Here is a 20476-nt window from a genome sequence, read left to right as displayed (position 1 = left end):
GGCCTCCTGAAACCCATGCTCACCCACAGCTGCAGAGGCACCTGCCGCCCAGGCCATGTGAGAGAGATGCTTCTAGGCACCCACCTGTTTCAGAAACACCTAGGGCAGGGGTTCCCAACGCAGGGCATGTGGCAGCCTTCGGGAGCCAGTGAGACCTCAGACTCCCAAGAGAGCCCTCCTTTATACACTACTTTACTTAGCATTTCCATTTGCTCGCACGCCCACATTTTACATTTACTTTATGCGAACATACTGTTTCTAGGGAGAAGATCTATGCCTTCCAGTAGATTCTCAGTGGGATGAGGAACCCAAAATAGGTTAGGAACTCCTGCTCCCAGGGGGCTCCTGTCCACACGGCAAGATGAGCTGAGTTGGAGAGTGAGCCCTGGCTCCCATCCCCCCTATGCCAGCCCCAGCCCCGCCTCAGCGTCAGGGAGAGAAGACATGGGGACACCAAAGGGAAGGGGTCACCTCTGCTGATGTAGTAACTGAAATCCTCATACTTGCTTTTCAGGTGGAGATTACTCTTGTTTAACTGAAGATGACTAACCCCATTCAAAGGTTCTCTCTAAGTCCATCTGCTGACAACATCTGAAGTGGAGGTCTGCACCTGGAATGCCTCCCTCTCCCAGCCCTCTTGTTCTCTGTGCCCTGAATCCCGGGGAAATGGCCCCAGGACTCACACCTGGTTCTCAGAACATCTTGGTGTCTGAGAAAACACACAGCCACACAGCCTTGGGAGGTCATCAGAGGCTCATCTGAGTTTTGGCTTCCAGGCACCTCCGGGCCTCACTGCTTACACACAGTAAGGATTCTGCTGGACAGAATGCTGACCAGCAGAAGGCCACTTACACAGGAAGGTCCCCTCTTTCCCCTCCCTTGTCTGGCCTCTGGCTTCTGCAGGGGCCACCGCACAGTGCCGGCGGCCAGGTCCCTGCCGAACCATCCAGCAGGACAGCGACAGCAGCCAGAGCAGGGGCCTGCACAGGCACCCAGCCGGGCTTGGACTCCTCTAGCTCTCTGCACATTGAGGCCCAGGAAACTCCCTGAGAGGAACACCAACCTGTGACCAAGGAGGGCTTTGGTCTTGACCACTCCTGCTGGACGAAGAGCAGAAGCCCTCAGGCAGTCATGGGAAACACTATGCCACTTCCTCTTAGCTCTGGAGAGCTCCAGGGGCTCTACCCCAGGCCCTGATAGCCCTGGGGTCTTTAGAGACCCTGGGACTAAGGATGCTTTCTCTCTACTGAAGACCCTGATCCTGTCCAACACTTAGACCTCTTCTCCAAGTGGAAGTCACAGAAAGGATGGAGAGTGAGCAGATGCCGCACACCTTGTCTTGGTAAAGGGGTGGACAAAGACCAGGCCTCAGCCTCCCCTACCTAGGCCAGCTCCAAGTGCTCAGGCTCCCTGCTCCTTCCCCACCCCCACAGCTCTGAGCAGCTGCTATCTCCTGCTCCACGACCCCAGGACAGCCAGCTCGGAGGGAGCCACGAAACATAAATTGGACACAGCCTCAGATATGAAAACGAAGAGCCCCCAGCACCCCTTCCATCCCTGCATGGCACTTCCCCACCTTGTTCCCGGGGAGCACATGTTCTCTCCCAGGGCTTTAGCTGACGTCTTAACAACACAGAATAAGAGGCTTAAGCAACCCTAGTTGGGAGAACTTTCTCTAAGTGTCTAAGTGGGTGTTAAGATAAGTAATCAGGGTGAGTCTGTAGAAGGTAAAATCTGTAGATTTAAAAAAGAAGGAAAGTTGGTAGGCAAACAGGAAGTGACCGGGGAGCTGAGGATGAATGGCAGAGGAGAGGGGTCCTGGCGGCTGCACAGACAGACGGATGGACAAGAACGAATGGAAGGAGATGGAGAGAGACAGAGAGAGAGGAGCATGGGGTTCAAGCCAGTGAGATAAGCAGGAGAGTCTGAAAAGGTAAGTTCTGCCTGTGTTGGGAAGAGAGGAAATACATGGCCTCAGGTATTTCTGGGGCAGGGGGATTCCGCCTGGACCAGACACAGAAGGGGACAGGCTTGATGGAGAGGATGGGTATGCTGGAGGAGGAGAATCCAAGGGCAACAGAAGGTCTTGGGGTCTTGGGGTGACAGCACCTGCGGGTCACAGCCCCTCCACACTTATTTTCATTGATGGTTTTCTCCACTGACTTCCCAACTGGCTCTGTAGCAGGAAGCAACTCGGTGACATGGGGATGTCATCTGAACCGAGCTGCAGCCGCTGATGGGGCCTACCTGCCTATGTCCCACCCCCTGTGCTCACCTGGGCACAGGGAGTCCCCCCCCCCCCCCCACCAAGCCTCTGGAGAGCCAGCATGGACATTGCCGTGGAGACGAGGCGAGGTTCACACCACAGCAAAGGGAGACCCAGGCCTCTGGAGGAGAGAGGCAGATGGTGGCTTGCCTCCTGGGATGACTGCTGATAGATTTGCACACTTATCTACGAGGCCAGTCCCCCTTGTGTTAACAGTTACAAACTTCTCCAGATATTCTGCTGACATGTGCTCCAGAGATAAGAATCCCTCAGGTCATTTGGAAGAGCTATCTGTGCAATCTGCCCTTCCTTCTCTCAGAGGGAACCTGCCAGGCCTTTGGCATCTGTTCAGACGCTATCTCTGCTGAGAATGAGGGAAGTAAATTTACCTTAAATGTCACAGCTCGGTTATATTCAGTATGAAATGCACCATCCCTGTCAAATGAGGAGAAAAAGGTGTTAACTTTAAGAATGGTTGTGAAGATACATACCTTTGGTTTCCTGCAGCATCTCAGTAACATTCAGCTATTGAACACGGTTCAAGATTTAAAGAAAGAAAAGAAGAAAGAAAGAAAGAAAGAAAGAAAGAAAGAAAGAAAGAAAGAAAGAAAGAAAGAAGAAAGAAAGAATGAACTGTAAACACAGGGGAAAAATATCGTTCTGAAATAAAATTAACCTAACTAAAAACCACCATTCCCTGAGAATACCAATGAAAGCTTTCAGCACTTACTTGGAAATTGGAAATGCCCACAGGTACTTACTGGTAATGGAATAATTCAACCTTTTTGTCCTTTGGGCTCAGGTCAACTTTCATCTTCTTGCACAATTTTCTACTCTCTGCATCACTGAAAGACACAAATGTCGGAAGCCATTTGTTACTGAAGGTCCTCACAAAGGTGTTGTCAGAGTAAAATCTGCTGTTGGTCTAAGAAAAGCCTGGTACCTTAGAATTCTCAACAGCAGGTAAGGCCCTGATGGCAGATGCATATTCCAAGGACTGGAAAAGGAGGGTAGCCAACGGGAGAGAGGCTCAATCAGGAAAGAGACAAGCAGATGTGGAGAGTGTCTCCCTACATGTGAGGGGATAGCGTGGACAGCTCTCGACAAAGCCAGGGCCCAGCAGCACAGAGGGTGGGCAGCCCATTCTAAGAAGAAAACAAACTACGGTATACATATGTGGTCCCCATCTCGGTTGCTCATCAGAATCATCTGGGGAAGTTTAAAAAAAAGACGGATTAGCCCAGCCCTCCCCAGATCATTACTTCAGACTCTCTGCCTCAGGGCCACGCCAGTTTTTGTTTTTAAAGCACAAATGTGTGCCATATGCCACCTGCTAGACACCATCTGACCAGGGTAAGAGGAAGACGTTCTACAATGCTGACGAAGATATGAAATTGGACCAGGTTTGACCAAAGCCACCAGGAGAGAGGCGCGAGCTTCTGCCAAGTGCAGCATCTGCAGTATCTACACTCTAGCAATTCTCCTACGAAACATCGATGGCATCCGTCCCATGCCATCAGTCCCCTGCCATTGATGGCTTACAGAGTGCTTATGCCTGATCTCACCTGACCTGGCTTTCTTCCTGGAAGATCAATGGATTTCAAAATGGGGTCCCTGGACCAGCAGCATCAGCACCGCCCAGGAATCTGTTAGAAATGCAAATTCTTAGCCCCATCCCAAACCTACTGAATCAAAACTCTGTGGGGACTTGAGCGAGTGTGTTTTAAAGAGCCTGCAAGGTGATTCTGATGTAGGCCCCTGTCCTGTTTGGGCTCTTCCTCCTCTCCCCAATCTCTCCAAGGTCTGGTGTCCCCTGTGGCCTCCACCAGCTGCTCAGCGGCCTCATCTGACTCAGGGCTTTCCCCATAACCTCACCATACTCAGCCAAGTCTGCCCAGCCAGAGGCAGCCAGCTGCCCCACCCCCGCAGGGCCATCTCCCCAGATCAGCATTGGCTCGGCAAGGGTATGTCAGCCACAGGTCTCCACTGGTTCCCCTTGGCTACACTGCATGAACCACTCTGTTCTGCCGGGAGTCACAGCCACTTGAGAGAAGTCCCTTCATCTCCCACCTGTGCATACATCCCACCATCTTCTACAGCCACTGGCTCCACAGAACTGTGTGCTGGCCTCAGGACAGGCAGATTAAACCATTCAGCTCAGCTCTAAAAGCAACTCCCATCAATGGACAAGTGACATTGTGGCATCTCATTTTCAGTGTGAATAAGCACTATGCAATTCAAGAAGCCTGTCTGACTGGAGAGATGTGTGGGGATGAGAGAGGGGACCACTCTCCCGGCCCGAGCCTAACTCAGGCCCAGGCTTTTCCCTCCCTATCTAGTCTTACCTGGGGCAGGCACCCCTGCAGCCACTGTGGCTTCCAGCCCCAGGCCTGGCAAACAGCGGGGACTCAAACGAAATGCATGATGAACTCCAGAATGAAAGGCTAATTCACATGACAGTGGTTGCTCCCCCAAGGAGGCAAGGACACTCAGAGACAGGGAATCCCCAGAGAAGGAATCAGCAGGGGCAGGGAGGAGATGCAGATAGGCCAGGATGCAGCAGAAGGCATGGGGAAGGGCAGCCCCCGGAATCCAGGAGCTAGAAAGCCATACCCAGAAGCCCTGTGGGGATGCCATACACACCTCCACTGACAGGAGCCATTACAGCCTGGGCATGTGCTGGCTGCAGAGGCTCTGTAGTGAAGTCAGGCTGAAGGGGTGGGGAGGTCTGTTTCCAGACGACTGCATGTAAGGTGCCCTTTCCCTGCCTGAGCTCACTCCCCACAAGAGAGGACTCCACTCTGGGTGTTTACAACCGTTCACGTGGCCCTTGCCTGGTCCAGCTTTGTTCTGCTGCACTCAACTGTTCTCCTGGGCGACCACCTGCCGTTTACCCAACCACAACAAGAAACAGCGGCCAGGTCAGGAAGGGATCTTGAGCGCTCAGGCCTCCCTCAGCTCCATCCCGGCACCCAGCAGGGGCACCCAACCAGCTTGCTTCCACTGCCACACCTGAGGGGGTCGCTCAGACTACACAAGGCAGCCAATGGAGGGGTGATGTGCCACCCCACGCTGGCTCTCCTCCAGGAGCCCAGCTGGCACCCTCTTTGATGTGACTTTCACAAAGAGAGTTTAGGTGGAACAGGGCTCAGAGTCATTCGAACCCCAATCCCCGCCTTGATCTGCCAGAACCTGCTCCAAAGAAAAGTCTGGCTGCCACAGCTCTAGGTCCTTGGTGAGCTCAGGACAGGCTCAGGGGCTGATGCTCCAATGCAACCTGCTGGGCTGAGCAGAGCCAGGAGGGTACAGAGGGTCCCCCGCCGGTTCCTCAGCATGGACCCCCAAGCTGCAGCCCCCGCCCCGGTAAAGCAAGTCACAGCTGCCTCTGCCACAGGATTCCTTGTTGCAGACTCCGTGCAATGCGCTTCCCTCTGGGTTGTGATACTCCCCAAGGATCTCCTCCTCTTCCCTGCTCCCTACACTCACAAACGCACATACACAACTGTGAATGCATACGTGCTCAGAGTGGACTGTGGGGAGGTGGCCTCCTGGCCTGTCCGAGCACCTCTGGCCCAGACCCCAGAGCCTCAGCCGAGCACCTTCCTCAGGCCCGCATGCCCTTCCCTATGGTCTTCTGTCCACGGCAGTGTGGCTCCACATCTGACCGTGTCCACTGTCACCCCTGTCTGCTCCGGGAAGGCGAGGGCTTTGCTTGGCTCAGAGACAACTCTGCAGCTGGCCCATAGCGGGCACTCTCCGAAGCCTGAGTGAGCGAGGGAGCGAACGAGGGTGTCTTGTCGCTCCTGGGGTAAGGCTCTACACTTCTGGCTCTCTGGGCTCGTCTCCTTAGCGCCAGGAATCCTGCCAGGTGACAATTCCTCATAGTACTTCCTCCGACTGGCGCCCCGTCCTCCTGTTTCTCAGAGTCCGTGTGTATGCGTGTGCGCACACATGCACATGCTAATCATTCAGTACACACAATAAACGTCTTCCAAGAGTTCAAGAAAGGCAGAGAAATTACCCAAGCTCAGGACCTTAAAAGGATCTGAGCTGATAGATGAAGCACAACTAATTGATTTATTGGCTAGCTCCCTTTCTGCTTCCCTCCCCCAGCCAGTGAGTGAGGCTCTGGGGGAAAAAACGCAGGGAGACAAAGGCAGCAATCAGGAAAATGAGAGACTTTGTTGGGATAAGGAGGGAGGGAAACCCAGCATGGATCAGAGAGCGGACTGCTGTGCAAAGGCCCTCACCTGCCATTCCCCACAGTCCTGCAAGAACAGACTGTCAGCAGGTCTGTCTGCCAGGGAGGCTGGAGCCCTGCCTCCCTCTGCTGTTTACTCACCCAGACCCGCTGTGTCCTGTCCCACCCCACCCCCCTTGGCCCTCCTCTCCACAGAATGTGAGGGAAAGATTCCAGAGGCTGCCAGGCCAGAGGGACAAAGACACACACACATGTATTTGTAGGTGTTGTGGGCTGGCGGGCTAGGAGCCCGGTGTGGCCCCCATGGGGCATGCTGCCGTGTTTACTAGATCTTCCTGTGGGGCACGGTTGTCCAAGAGGCTGGCCACTCTTGCTCCAGGGAATCAGACCCAGGAATGAAAGGTTGGGGGAGGCAGCAGAAAGGAAGAGAAGAAACAAGGTGCTGGAAGCTCAGAGAAGGGAGGCATGCCCTTCCCAAATCACAGCCTATGGAACCACGCCCTCCCTGGAGGAAGGTCTAGCTCCCGGTGGGAGGGACTGACAGCTTCTAGATCCCGCCCAGCCATCAGCCAGCCTGTGACCTCTGGTGGGGCCTGTGGTGTCCCGAGCTGCAAAATGTTGGAGCTGCCCACACAAGGCAAATAGAGCTCTTAATTCCTCTGTAGGATCCAATACTACTAACACATAAAGCGGGCTGCCTGTATCCTGACAGGTTCATCAGGAGCCAGGCCCCAGGACAGAAGGTGGAGACTCAGAGAAAGCTGAACCTCAGGCTTCTCCCTCCAGCCCCTCAACCGTGTCCTGGCTCAACAAGTCGGCATCCTTAGAGCCACATGGGCAGGATGTGGAACACGCTGTCCCAGCCATGGCGTGCCCGCTGGCTAACCCAGACTTTCCAGGTTCTATAGCCCCCTCAAAGCAGAATAAACCTCTTTCTCCCATCTGCCGGGTCCAACATGGTGGGATTCTGAGCAGATGGACCTGGGACTTCCTACAGGAAATGTAAGAAGGGTCTCACGCCCAAGACATGAAGAAAATGGGAGAGGACTAGGAGCGAGTGAGCAAGAAAACGCTGTCAGAGTGACCGCTAGGTGCCACGTACCCAGGACAACCTGAAAGAACGCTGCTGGAGGGCTTGCGGAAGGAGACAGAACAGCCTGGAAGGGCTGGATCTTAAACCTGGACCAGCCTTGGTGGTTACATAGCACCTTCTGATGAGGGGCTTGCAAAAACAGGGATCATCCCTGGTTGGCCGTTCTGTATGGCACCTACCTCCAGACGGCACAGGGTGTAAGAAGATCTCCACAGTCCTCTCCTCCCCCTCACCACCCCCCACCAGCCCAGAGATTCTCAGGCTGTGCTCCTCAGCAGGGAGCACGGCCCCCCTCTCCACTAGCAGGGGGCGATGTGCCGGAAGGCATCTGAAGCCACAACATAAACACAGCACTTCTCCTGGGAGTCCCCTTTATCCCCTGATAAGTAGTGTTAAACATGCTTACATATGAAGAAGCAAAAGCTAAATGCAAAGAATTTTTAGAAGAAAACAGAAGACTTCAAAATATGTGATCCCTGCCCTGGAAGACCCCACGGCTTGGATCTGGGAAGCCAGCACCACTCAGGGGGAAGGAGAGCAGATGGGAGAAAGAGAGCAGGGAAGACGGAAACTGCAGCTAGGTAATGGCCTTACACCCTCAGGAAGAGCCGAGAAGTGAGCTCCAGATAGATGTGCAGTCTCGGCCCAGTGAGAATCAGCCTGAGGAATTAGCATACCAGGCTCAGCTCCCTCCTCCTGGCTCCAGCTCAGCTGCCCCGACAGCAGCTCTCCGCGCCAAGGCCGAGCGCGATGCCAGGCTGCGGGGCACGAGGGGAATACCAACGCCCTCACACACAACCCACTTCACAGCTGGACAACCGTCGCCAGCCAACCCGAGCATGGCTGCTGAGCTCTGAGCCAGGAGGTGGACTGAGGGGAAGGGAGAGCTGACAAATCCCTGGACAGAAGCCAGACACCCCACAGACACCTCACAGCGACAAGCTTACAGGGTCTGGAACCTGGGAGAAAACCGACAGAGGGGCACGTGTGACTGCAGCCACACGTGCAAGGGTAGGGAGGGAAGAGCCTGAAAATCAAGAAAAAGGGAGAAAGAAACACCCAGAGAGAAAACAGAGGAGAAGAAAGACCAAAAACCTAGGGGAGGCAGGGACCCAGAGATGGGGAAGAGGCGGTAGAAACTAGCAAGGAAAAGGGAACAAAGCAAGAGAGAGGCCAGCAGCTCCGAGGGAAGGACAGGAGAAACACAGGAGAAGACACCCAGAATGGGGGGAGACACAGAGGAAGACACCCCCCCTCCCCAAGACTGCCACATATTCACGTGCATACACACACAACAAACCTGGCAGCTTCCAGGATTTTCTGAGCCATGCTATTCAGGGATGAGAGCAAACCGGAAAGCCGAACTCCATAGTTCACACAAGATTACGCTGAAGCCCAGAGAGGGGCAGCGACTTGCCAAAGGCTCTACAGCTATTAGCTGTCCATCTAGACTCAAGGCCAGGTCCCATAACCTACAGTCCTACACGTCCCACTGTACCCTAAACTTTTTAAAGGTCAGAGCAAAACAGCCTGTGCACTGGGGCTGACTCTCATGCTCAGAACTTACTTCAGGGGCATCCTCTCAACACCCAAGGGACCCTCCTCCAAGAAAGCCGTTGAAGAAGGCACGCATGGTTTCTCCCCTCGGCTTCTTCCAGGAATGCTCAAAACAATCCTGTCCAGATGAAAAGTAACAGGAAAAATGGGATCTCACACTTAAATTACGTTCTAGAAAGAACCTGCATTTACGGGCTCCTCACCACGGACCTGGAAAGGCAGCAGAAGATATACTATTGTTGCACTTACAGATGAGGAAACAGATTTGTCCAAGGTCATAGGGCTCATAAGTAGCAGAGCTGACCCTTCTACCCAGGCTTCTGCCATTATTCCACACACATTCAAAGACATTTCACGCCATAGCACTGCCTTCTCTTGCCCTAGGAGGCCTTCTATCCCCATCACCTGCCCTCAGAGGGAGAAAAGCAGAGTGGGCTCTTCACTCAAGACCTTCCCGTCACCCCCTTCTAAGCCCTGGCATCCTCAGTCTAGCCTCCAACCCTCTGCTGGCAAGCCAGAAGGCACAGCTGGAAAGGAGGAGAGAAGGGGAACCTCAGGAGGGCCCATGGGAGGGGAGGCACGCTCGGGCTGACCACCTGCCATTTAGTAGCTGCTAGGATAAAAAGTGAGCAGACGTTGGCTCCATTCCCCCTGCACACTCCACTGCAGATAATAAGAGGAAGTCCTCCCGCGAGCGCTTCTGCCCATCTCTGATCCTCTCATTCAGACTCAAAAACACACACTGAACACATTTGGGACACAATGAGAGCTGTCATCACCGGGCCCTCGGGTCAACGTGGCGGGTTCCCATTATGGTTTATAAGTCATGTTGAGAAGTCTATGACCTGGAGCAGCCGAGCAGGAGGGCAGAACCAGCTCACGCCCCTGGGGAACTCCCTGTGTCATGGCTGTCCCTGAGAACTGCCACCCCCAATGGCCTGCATGGACTAGAGCCCCGGGTTCTGTCTCTTGGGCTGCTCTGGGAAGATCTCACTGCACCCTGCCTCTGACTTCAGATTTGGACTCAGATCCTCCTCCTCCTGCTTCCAACACAACCCATTAGAGCTCCATAACCCATCTACTTATCTCAGCTATTTTAAAAGCCATCTAACATTTCAGTTCATACTTCCTCTTGGAGGGATGAACTGAGTGGCAACTATGTGGCACAGTGTGTCCTTCTGTCTTAAGGTCACCCCTTTAAGCTCTAAGGTGTCCCCCTAGATTTTCATCTTAGCACATAAGAAGTCACAGGGTTATTTCTCCCACTGGTACTCTTATTGACTCCAGATGTCGTGTCTCCAAGCAAGCACTGGATTCTGATGTTCTAACCTGGTCCCCTTTAGTCCTGCCCCTGCAGCGAGCAGGCAGACTGCTGCCTCCTTGTCCAGCTGCAGAGGGCCCCAGGCCATGCTCGGGGCCCATACCACAGGGAGCTGCCTGCAGGGAAAGCCGGGGCACTTTTAAAGACCGGGTACTCAAAGGTCTTTGCCCCAAACTGTAACTCTGCTTTCACCGTGAAGCTTTTCTCAACCTTTCCAGGCAGAATAAAGGGATACCCCTCACACCCAGAGCCTCTGCTGACTGCACTTCTCACAAGAATTATAATCACTGGGTTCAGTGTCTGCTTCCGCCTCACACGCTGAGGACACTATTATCCATCTGTGTACCTTAAGGCATAAAGGAAGTGCTTAGGAATGTTCCAGGAGAAGGCAGCAACTACATCAAAGCTCTCCTTCCCATTTCTGCCACCTGCAAGACTATGAACTCTCTGGGATAGGCTCTCCTGGTTGGCAGGCCAGTGTCATCTCCAGATACGGAGACTCCACAGTGCCCTGTCCCCTCAAAGAGGCTCTGTCGCTTTGCCAGTCACACAGTGCACTCCTGGGAGAATGCAGGAGACTCAGACACACCTAGGACACAAGAACACTCTTGCACCAACTATGAACTAGAATTAACCAGTGGCCAAGATCTCCCCAAATGTCTGGTGAGCAGTCTCTTCCACTAAATCAGGAGGGGTGAGGCTGGAGACAGGAGCGTGCACGCACACAGATACCCCTACGGCAAACAGCACTCAGCTAAGACTTCTCCTCCTGGTCTCATCCAGTGCTTTGTCAGAATAAAATCCCCCTTCAATTTTCACCAATCATGCGGAAGATAAACTTGAGGCCATCAGCTTATAAATCAGTGTGTCCCAGAAGTTCATGTCCAAAACAGCCGTTTCGAGTTCCAAATGGAGTGGGAGAAGACTGGACTGGAGCGAAGTCTGCAAAGCCCAGTTAACCCATGGTTCATAGCTGGGCTGTGGCCCGGGCAAGAACAGCTACAAGAAAGGTTAGAAAAGGTTAGGATGGCCTTTGCAGGCCATCCAGGAAAAGAACTGCCTCTTTTCCCAGCAGAGCCCCGCCTCTTCCTCATACTAACAACAGTGCAATATCCTCCTTTCCCCTCCTCTTCCCAAGCCCATACCCCTGAGGGACCCGAAGTCCAGGTGACATGTGGCTAGACACAGGGGCTCTGGAAACACCTCTCATCCTCAGTCAGAAGCAGATGTCCGCTGGCATCCACCAAGGGCAACACAGAGCCTTGCATACAGTAGGTGCTCCAAACATACAAAGGACAAACCTGCTCCCGGTTAGTTTTCCCTACGTTCATTCACTCTCTATGTGCCTTTTCTGTACTTAGGCCAATCTATACCAAATTGGGAGCTAATTATATAACGAGGGGGTGTGTGTATGTGCACACACACACACACACACACACACAAAGCACAGACAGATGTGGAAATTATTCCTGATGATTGAAAGGAAAGGGAAGCTGAGCACACCCTAGACTCAAACTCCCACACTCGGAAGAATCCGAGGAATTCCATCAAGAAAATTCCATCAAGAAACCCCAGACTCCTGCCTGTGGGCTGGTTTCTGATCCTGCCACCTTAACACTGACAAGAAAGTCTCTGGGTAGAGGGAGGTCAGGAAGGAGGAAGGAGGAGGAGGAGCGGGCAGTGCTGGCATGGGGACAGATGGGGTGGGCAGGGAGACATGGGTCAGAAGAGAGCACTGGAAGGACAAAGCCACCTGTCCGGGCCTGATCTAATGGAGCTACCTCAGAAGGCAAGGCAGCCGTCCCTCAGACCAGCTGATTCCACCACTTTCATGCTGTGGGCATCGGAGAGCTCTATGAATGACCTGGGCTGGGGGTAAAGCCCCTGGTTCTTGCCACAGACCCCTTCTAGGCAAGCCTGCCGGGTGACCCTGAAAATAACGTTGCTCTCAGGAAATCAAGTCCCCCTCTCCCACCCACTGGGAAGAAAAAAATCATGTCATACGTGGCACTATGCAAAAAGGGAAGAAGAGTGGTGGGGCTGGAAAGAAAAGGTGGGAAGCCAGAACTGCCCCTTCTCCAGAAAGCAGGTGGCCCTGCGGTAAGGTGAGAAAGGCTTTCCTACCCCAGTCTCTCCATCACATCCTCTCTCCCAGAGCCTTCATCAGGAACCATTCCCTACCCCACCCAAAGGTGGGGTTAAATCCCCAAGGAGGCCCTGCCCTTCAGCCCCCGTGCCCCATGTCCCCCGGACATACCCACAGTCTACCCAGCAGATGGTGCCTTGTCCTTTCACTGCCTGGGCCACAGTGGATAATAACCTGAGATGACTTTCAGCTGCAGCCTCTGTAAAAAAACAAAAAAAAAATTAAACATTTGTGCCCGAGCACACCAGCCATCTTCCCTCAGGAGCAAGGAAGGATGGAGACCTGTCCCAGGGAGGAGGTCTAGAGCACCGGTTACAACACTGACCCTGGGATTAATAGTTCGGTGAGAATTCTTCTCAGAAACCCCTGCTTCCGCCAGCCTCTGGAGCCCTCCTCAAGACACAGAACCCCCAACTCACCCCTCCTTTCCACCACACCTCACACCCCATTCTTCTAAGAATCTCTCAGCCAGATGCTCAACTCTCAGTAGAATCTCTGACTCATTACTCTTCTGGGACAAACTGTGAAAATCCTGTAACCAAACGATTACAACTCTATAACTAACACTGGGAACAAGTCTGCCCATTCCACACTCCTCTGTCCTGAAGCCCATGCTGGGAGCTCACAAGAGCAAGAATCAAGACTCTTCCTTTACTTGTGCGTCACACCCTCGCCTCAACAGGGGCTCAGGACAGCCTGGTGGTTAAAGGAGGTTTATATGTGACACTAGTCTCTGATGGACCAATGTCAAGTAGATCCGGGTCACAATTCACAGTCCATTTCCCCAGCAGTGACAATAGGGCCATCCCTGGCAGTACCTGGAGGGTCACCTGCAAAAACAGGCACTATGCCTTGGGGACAGGGTGGAGTGAGCATGAGAAAGTAAGTTTGTCACTGGGCCTCTGGGCCAAGTGTCACAGGCATCTGGGCAAAGCCCTGGAACCTATGGTGGGAGGGCAGGTGCTTGGGGACAGAGCCTCACAGCCAGGATTCCAACATGGCCAGCTTGTGAGGGTCTGTGGCCGGCGCCTCGCCTTTCCCCATCACACCTGGGAGCTCACTTGAAGGGCTACCGTGCAGACATAAGGAGCGAGAACAGGTCCGCTGTCCCGCCCTACCACCCCAAACCATAAGATACATTCCAAAGCCGAGCAGAAAAGATGTCTGAATTATTTGCTTCCACAGATTCCCTTTTCTAGCAGGCATAATGGTAGCTGTTTGTGAATACAAAGCACGCTGAGTCTTTCACAGAAGTGAACAAAAAGGATCTTTCTAGAGAACTGCATGAAGCCACCCAAAGGAGGCACTCCTGGGAACCCCCACAAACCCAACTGGAGGAGGAGGTGCAGCAGAGGGGGAAAAGCCATCGCCCCGGGGCTTAGATGGGGCTCCCTGGGGCAGCAGGGGAGCTCAACTTGAGCTATATGAAGCACCCCTCTCTGAACCACATCTTTCAGCCGGGGAAAGGAAGATGCTGCTTGAGAGGAGAGAAGTGGAGAAAATCCAGTTACTGCACTGCTCCACAGCCCACTGTGCTCGTCACAGCTCAGGCAGCCCGGGTAAGGGGGCAGGAAGGTAAAATTTTCACATGGGTCCTACTGCCCGGCAGTCCAAGGCGGAGAAGCGCCCAGGAAGCACTGGAACCCCACTGCCAATGAGTGAGCCAGAGGCTGGGTAAGGGGCAGAAGAGAAAGTAAGAGTGGTCAAGGCCCTGCGTCCTGCCCCACAGCTACCCTAATCATCTCCTGATCTCAGAGCCCCCCCTCCCCCGCCATTGCAGGATTCACACATTTCTTCCTAGGCTCCAGCAGAGGAAATGAGGTGGGGGAAGCACAGAGGGCCAGCTGTATCATCCACCAGCCAGTGGAGCTCAGACGAGTCAGCTAGTCTCCCCCTGCCTCAGTTTCCCCACCAGAAAACCAGACGCTCTCTGACAACCTGCAGTGCCTCCCTCATGGCAAAGGAGCAGATGGGAATGTGTCCCACAAGTTCCCTGTGGAGCCCGTGTAAGGTGATGAGCTCCTGTGATGGGACGGACCCAGAGAAGGGACGGAGCATGTTTTTGCACTGGCAGCCGCATAAGCATCCCAGGAGGTAAACCAGGCTTATTCAGAGCCCTGCACCCCAGGCTTCAGGAGCAGCTCTGCTTCTCCTTTGCCTCAATTTCCCCCTACTCCTGACAATGGAGAAATGCTAGACACGGGCCAGGCTCCCAACAACAGCTCAGGAAGGGTGTGCCAAGCCCTCCAAAGGGCAAGAAGTAGCAAGTGCCAGGGTGCTTAGCGGATGCAGGCTTCAGGAGAGACACACGTCCAAAACATCCATCAGCCCCCAGTGCCAATGAGTGTCGAGGATGAACTGCCAAGGAGAACTGGGCCCGGAACTGGCCCAGCCTCTGGCTGCTGCTTCTCCAGGGCACAGAAAACTTGGCATCCTGAGGAGCAGTGAAAACACTTAACTCTGCTGGAACAACATCAACAGTCAGATGTTCGGATATTCGTGGCCAAGAGCTAAGCAAACCTCTCTCCAGCCACTATGCCCTGGCCAGCCTCAAGGTCAGAGGAGGCAAGCCACAGCTCCTACCCCCGCCCCCTAAAACTACTCTGTCCTGCTCCTGGAGCCCACTGCCAACTCCATTCTGTGTTCTGACCCCAGAGTGGGACAGATGGGGACCGGGCAGGACCAGGGCTGCCAACCTGGTGTGTGCTCCCAAACCTGGGACCAAGTCAGCTGACGACAGCCCAGCCCCATCACTGAATCAACACCTCTGGTGAAACATAGCCCGTCGTGGCCAGCCTGCACCTGTCCAGGAAGCCAGAACATCCGTGCCCAGCGACTACCATCCTCCATTCCCCTTCACACACACCCTCTCCCTCCTGATGTAGTGAGGGCTCCAGAGGCTCTACCTAAGAACAACTGATTACAGGGAATGGAAACAGCATCTCAGAAATCCAAAAAGACAGGAACAAACACCCCTCTGTGCCTTTGCTTCATTTTCTGGGGAAAGCTGACAAGCCTGATGACCCTCAGACCCTCCCTGAATGCTTTCTGGTCCTGAGGTCTCTGTCTCCCACCTGTGCCCCGAACTCAAACCGTCCCATTCCCGATGGATGACCCCCAAAACTAGGTTGGGCACTCACCAGATTTGGAGTAAAGCACCAGCACATTATTCCGGGTCCTGAGAAGTTTTTTCAAGTCCTTGGGGTCAGAAATTCTCTCGATGAGCGAGGAGACCTTTGTGGAGGACAGCCACGTTGGCAGGACCACCTGGGGATCAAGAGACCAAGGACCGTGAGCCCCAGCTTCCTGCCAAGCCCAAGGAAGGATGGGTGCCTGCAGACACACTGCCTAGAACCCACTTTATTTCAGAGGGATAAGAACACACCAACCCCTCTCGGGACACTGCATCAACCTTTCCACCTTATTGCTTTGCCAAACCACCAACAGCTCTCCCCCAGGACACTGCCCAGCTCACTCCCAGTCTCCACCTCAGCATTCCTCTTCAGGCCCTTATACAAAGCTATAAGAGCTGCATTCTACACAAGCAGGCTGCCGGATGTACCAGCCACCTACTCAATCCAGACCTCTCTGGAAAGTCTGTATCTGTACCCCACACCGCACTCCAACACCACACACCAGAGCAATGTGCAAACTCCATCCCACCTAGAAGCACTGAAGCACAAATCCACAGAGAAGTAAGATCACTTCTCATATTTAGGATGGGAATGGAAGGTTTTCTGCTTTTCCCACTCAGCCAGTGATCTCAGGAAGCCAGCCAACAAGAAACGAGCAATTCTTCCCAGAGAACCCGGAGAACAACCTTGGGTACTGGAGGCCCCAAGCACCTCTGCAGGCACGAGGAGTGGGCTGGAAGCAGTTAAAAGTCTGAATAAGGAACAGTCACACAGCAGATCCCCTTACCCAGCCCACAGAGCTGGCCAGCAGCCCCTTGCCTCGTTGAGGGAAAACACGGGGTTACTATATGGAGAGACTGAATAAGAAAAGCTCTGCTGGGAGACACCAGGCAAACAGAAGAAGTATGGTCCTGAGAGAAAACAAGGGGATTAAGGGAAAGTCTGCAAACTGAACCTGGAAATCACCCATCCCCGTGAGCCCCCACTCCCCTGACATCTCCCTTCCCTCTTCCAGAATGCTGCCAGTCTTATTCCCCCAGGCAGGAGATTAGAGAATTTTTCTCTGTGGAAACTGAGGAGCACAAGAAAAACAGCCTAAAGATGGTGTTTTGGAGAGCCTCCAGTCAAACACCTGAGTTCCCACTGAAATGCCCACTGTGAGGCCCTCTCAGTAAACAAGTGCCCTCTACCTCCTCCTCACACTCACAGTCTCCAGTGCATGTGCCAGTGACTTGCTATTCAAGACAGATAACCCAAGTTCTCCAGATATTTGAGAAAAGCCCTCAATACAAAAGATAGGGATGAAAACAAAGTAGAAGAAAGAGGATACTTAGAAGAAAAGAAAAAGAACAGAAAACAGAAAAACTATGATTATTATTCTCAGAGAAATGAAATGCCACATCCATAAAACAAGAATAGAATGCAGGGCGCCTGGATGGCTCAGTAGGTTAAGTGTCTGCCCTCACGTCAGGTCATGATGCCAGGGGTCCTGGGATCAAGTCCCACATTAGGCTTCTGCTCAGCTGGGAGCCTTCTTCTCCCTCTCCCTCTGCTGCTCTCCCCTCTTGTGCTCTTCCTCATACTCTCTGTCAAATAAATTTTAAAAATTAAAAAAAAAAAAAAAAAGAATAGAATGCCACGAGTAAGGAATAGTCAAAGAGGATCAGGAAAAACTCTTGGAAAGTAAATTCTCAAAGAACTAAAAAAATTCCAATAGAGTTGAAAGTAAAATTAAAAAAAAAAAAACTCCTAGAAAATAAAATATAAAATTAAGAAATACAAAATAGAAGAAAAAGTTAAGGAAAATAAGAAAATGGATCCATTAAGTGCAAGAGCCAAATTAAAGTAACTCGAGGAAAAGAAACTTAAAAAAGAAAAGAAAAAAAAACAACTTCAAGAAAATACCCCAGACTTCAAGAATATAAGTCTCCAGTTGAGAAGGTCCCACACAATGAATAAAAAAAGACTCTCACCAAAGAACATCACTGAAAACTTTCAGAACACTGCTGACAAAGAAGAGATTCTGAAAGTTTCAAAGAAAAAAAAAAACCTACCACACACAAAAAGATCAGGAGTCAAAACTGGCCTAAGACTGCTCATCAGCACACAAGATGACAATGAAGCATTGCCTCCATGATTCTCATGCAACACTATCTCCAACTGGAATTCTATATCCAGCCAAATTATCTGTCAATTATAAGTACAGATTTACTTAGGCTTAAGAGCTCAGATGTGAAAAACTTACCACCAATATACCCTTTCAAAGGAAAATACTGGAAGTCATGCTCTATTAAAACAAATTAGTAAAAAATGAGAAAGACAGGGAATCTAGGAAACAAAGGATCCCACAAAGGGAGGCAAGAATTACTATGCTGATGGTGAACAGGAGTCCAGGATATATATCCTGTAGACTACACAGCAACCAGCCCGTAATGGAGCAAGGACAAAGAGTTATGGATGAATGTGGCCAATAAAAGGAGGCAACTGTAGATTATCTGATAAGCTTAACTGTATTGATCAGTTAAATAATCTGACCAAAGTTACACAGCTAATAAGTAACAGGGCCAGAACCTGAGCCCTAGTCTCTCTACTGGACCCAATGCTCTCTTAGTCCATTGCCTCTTTGCAGCCAGAAGTCTTGGGCTGCATCTGAGCTCTACCAGCCAGTAGCTAAGATGCCTAGTCCACATCACCTGACCTTTTACAGCCTAGTGCCTTGCATCTGACATGGAAATAATGATACCTCCCTAGTGGGATGGCTGTGAGGATGAAATGGGTAACTTCTCAAACATGCTTTATAAATCATAAAGCACCCCAATGGTATCAGTTACCATAGTATATAATACAATGTCCCATTTCTGCAGAGTAGAAGACCAAAATGTGGCCATATTATAGCATTTCTAAATCTGATCTGCCATTGGAATTCAAACGTTCCTTCTGCCCAGGGTCAAACCATCAAAGAGGAAGAGTTGAGGAACTGTGTCCCTCATTCTGCCCTGCCAGAGCCGGGCAACCCACCTTGAGAGCCCACCAAAAAGTTCATTCCTTATGTTATTACCTGTTATTCTACTGCTCTCAGGTTGCTAATGGACTTTAGACTAAAAACTCCATAGCTCAATACACATGACTGTAGGAAAAAAAGAAAAGAATCTGTTGGAAAAACACACTGATGTTGCTGTGGTTTTAATCCTCAGATAATACGGTAACTTGAGAAAAACAAACTGCCCTTGCCCAGTGCCTCAGTACTTTGCCCTGTAGACCAGCCCTCCTGAGACTGGCAGGCACCTACCCTTGTGGAACAGGGAAGAAGGGGAGGGAAAGGAGCCAGGCCAGGCCCAGTGCCTACCTGTCCAGGCAGTGCAGTGGCACACCGCTGGGCCACTGATAGCAAAGGGTCTACAGCAGAAACCTCAAGAGTCAAGTCCAATGGCATACCCACAGCTTCCTTTCTCTAAAACCCAATCAGTCCCTCCAATCATCTAACCAATAGCCCCCCTCATAGTAAACAAACCACTCTCTAGCCAGCCATCAAAGCCTCTGACCCAACATTTACCCTCACACAGCAGAGAACTTAAGTTCACCCTAAGAAATGCACTGAGCTAACGGAATACTTGAACACTATCACCCAGTATGATGCTAGGGTTTAAACTGGGCACTGCCCGTGGCCAGCCTGGTTTAGAACTCCCTATGGAAGTGTCTCCTTCCCCCTCTCCCTCCATCCCTACCACACCCCTAGACTAAGAACTCTGGAGGGTGGAGCCCAGCATGGTGCCTGGCCCCTTGAAAGCCCTCAGGAAGTGTCTGCTCAGCATCATAACCATGAAGAATCAATGGTCACCACACTCCTGACCTCTACAGAGGAGGTCATAAAGTGAGTCCGTGGCAGCTCCTGCGAGACCCAGGATGGACCACCGAAAGCAGACAGACCACAGGGCAGTCATCATCTGGACTGGAGAATCGTGGGAGAGCATGGCTGGGACCAACTGGGGGGTCTGGAAAGCCTGGCTCAAGAGCCTCATCCGGCCATGACCTTAGACTGGGCAGCCACCAGGGAGGCTGGAGGTGGGAGGACCAGCTGGGCAGCTGCCCAAGGGGATAGAAATGGGTCTACCCAAGAGCCTCAGGGGGAAACAAGAGAACTCAGCAATTATTCCTATGTAAGCAAGGAAGGAAGGGAGAAGAGGCCAAAATGATTCAAAGGGTTCTGGGCTAGGCGTGCACAACGACAGCCAAAATGGAAGAACTGAGCAGTGGTGGCAGGAAAGGCTGTGGTCTTCTGTTGAGAAAGTTGGTAGGTAATACACTCAGGTGTGGACATGTGGCCAGTACAGACATCCTCCAGGCTGGAGAGTGAGCCCTGAGGCCAGTGAAGGCTCCAGGGCCACGTTCAGAAGGAGACAACAAGGGAACACCTCAGCTGAGGGGAGGAAGAGGACTGAGAGGAAAGTCGGGAAGGAGAAGGTGAGAAGTGCTGCATCAACACAGACCAGGGAGGAGACCCACAGAAAAGGGGGTGATGACCCTGCAGGCAAGGCCATGGCGAAGTCCCCTGGGACATCATGAGTGAACCCCAGCAGTAAGCAGGGAGGGCGGCCAGAAGCCAGCTTGCACACCCAGCCTGCAGTGACTGACAACAGGAAGCCGCACAGGTGACCCAGCCAGTCAGGAGAAGGGTGGGCGGTCTCCCCTGTGGAGGGATGCATGCATGTGGGCACAGGGGAGCAGGACTGCCTAGAGAGGCAGGAGGGGAGGAGATTC

At 52.4% G+C, this 20476-nt stretch overlaps 1 protein-coding gene across 2 annotated transcripts in view; it reads right to left on the bottom strand.

The window, feature by feature from the left end:
- The window catches only part of PDIA5 (protein disulfide isomerase family A member 5), a 91457-nt gene that overhangs the window by 55104 nt on the left and 15877 nt on the right, over positions 1-20476 (bottom strand). For both annotated transcript variants that reach the window (XM_059162860.1, XM_059162859.1), the window contains exons 2-5: positions 15725-15851; positions 12696-12783; positions 3028-3111; positions 2656-2701 (exon numbers count right to left, since the gene is read on the bottom strand). In XM_059162860.1, coding sequence (XP_059018843.1) covers positions 2656-2701; positions 3028-3111; positions 12696-12783; positions 15725-15851 — 345 coding nt within the window. The remainder of the gene's footprint in view (positions 1-2655; positions 2702-3027; positions 3112-12695; positions 12784-15724; positions 15852-20476) is intronic.

This window comes from Mustela lutreola, chromosome 2 (genome assembly GCF_030435805.1).
Source record: "Mustela lutreola isolate mMusLut2 chromosome 2, mMusLut2.pri, whole genome shotgun sequence".
NCBI classification, from domain to species: Eukaryota; Metazoa; Chordata; class Mammalia; order Carnivora; family Mustelidae; genus Mustela; species Mustela lutreola.
This window is presented reverse-complemented; position numbering and strand designations above follow the sequence as displayed.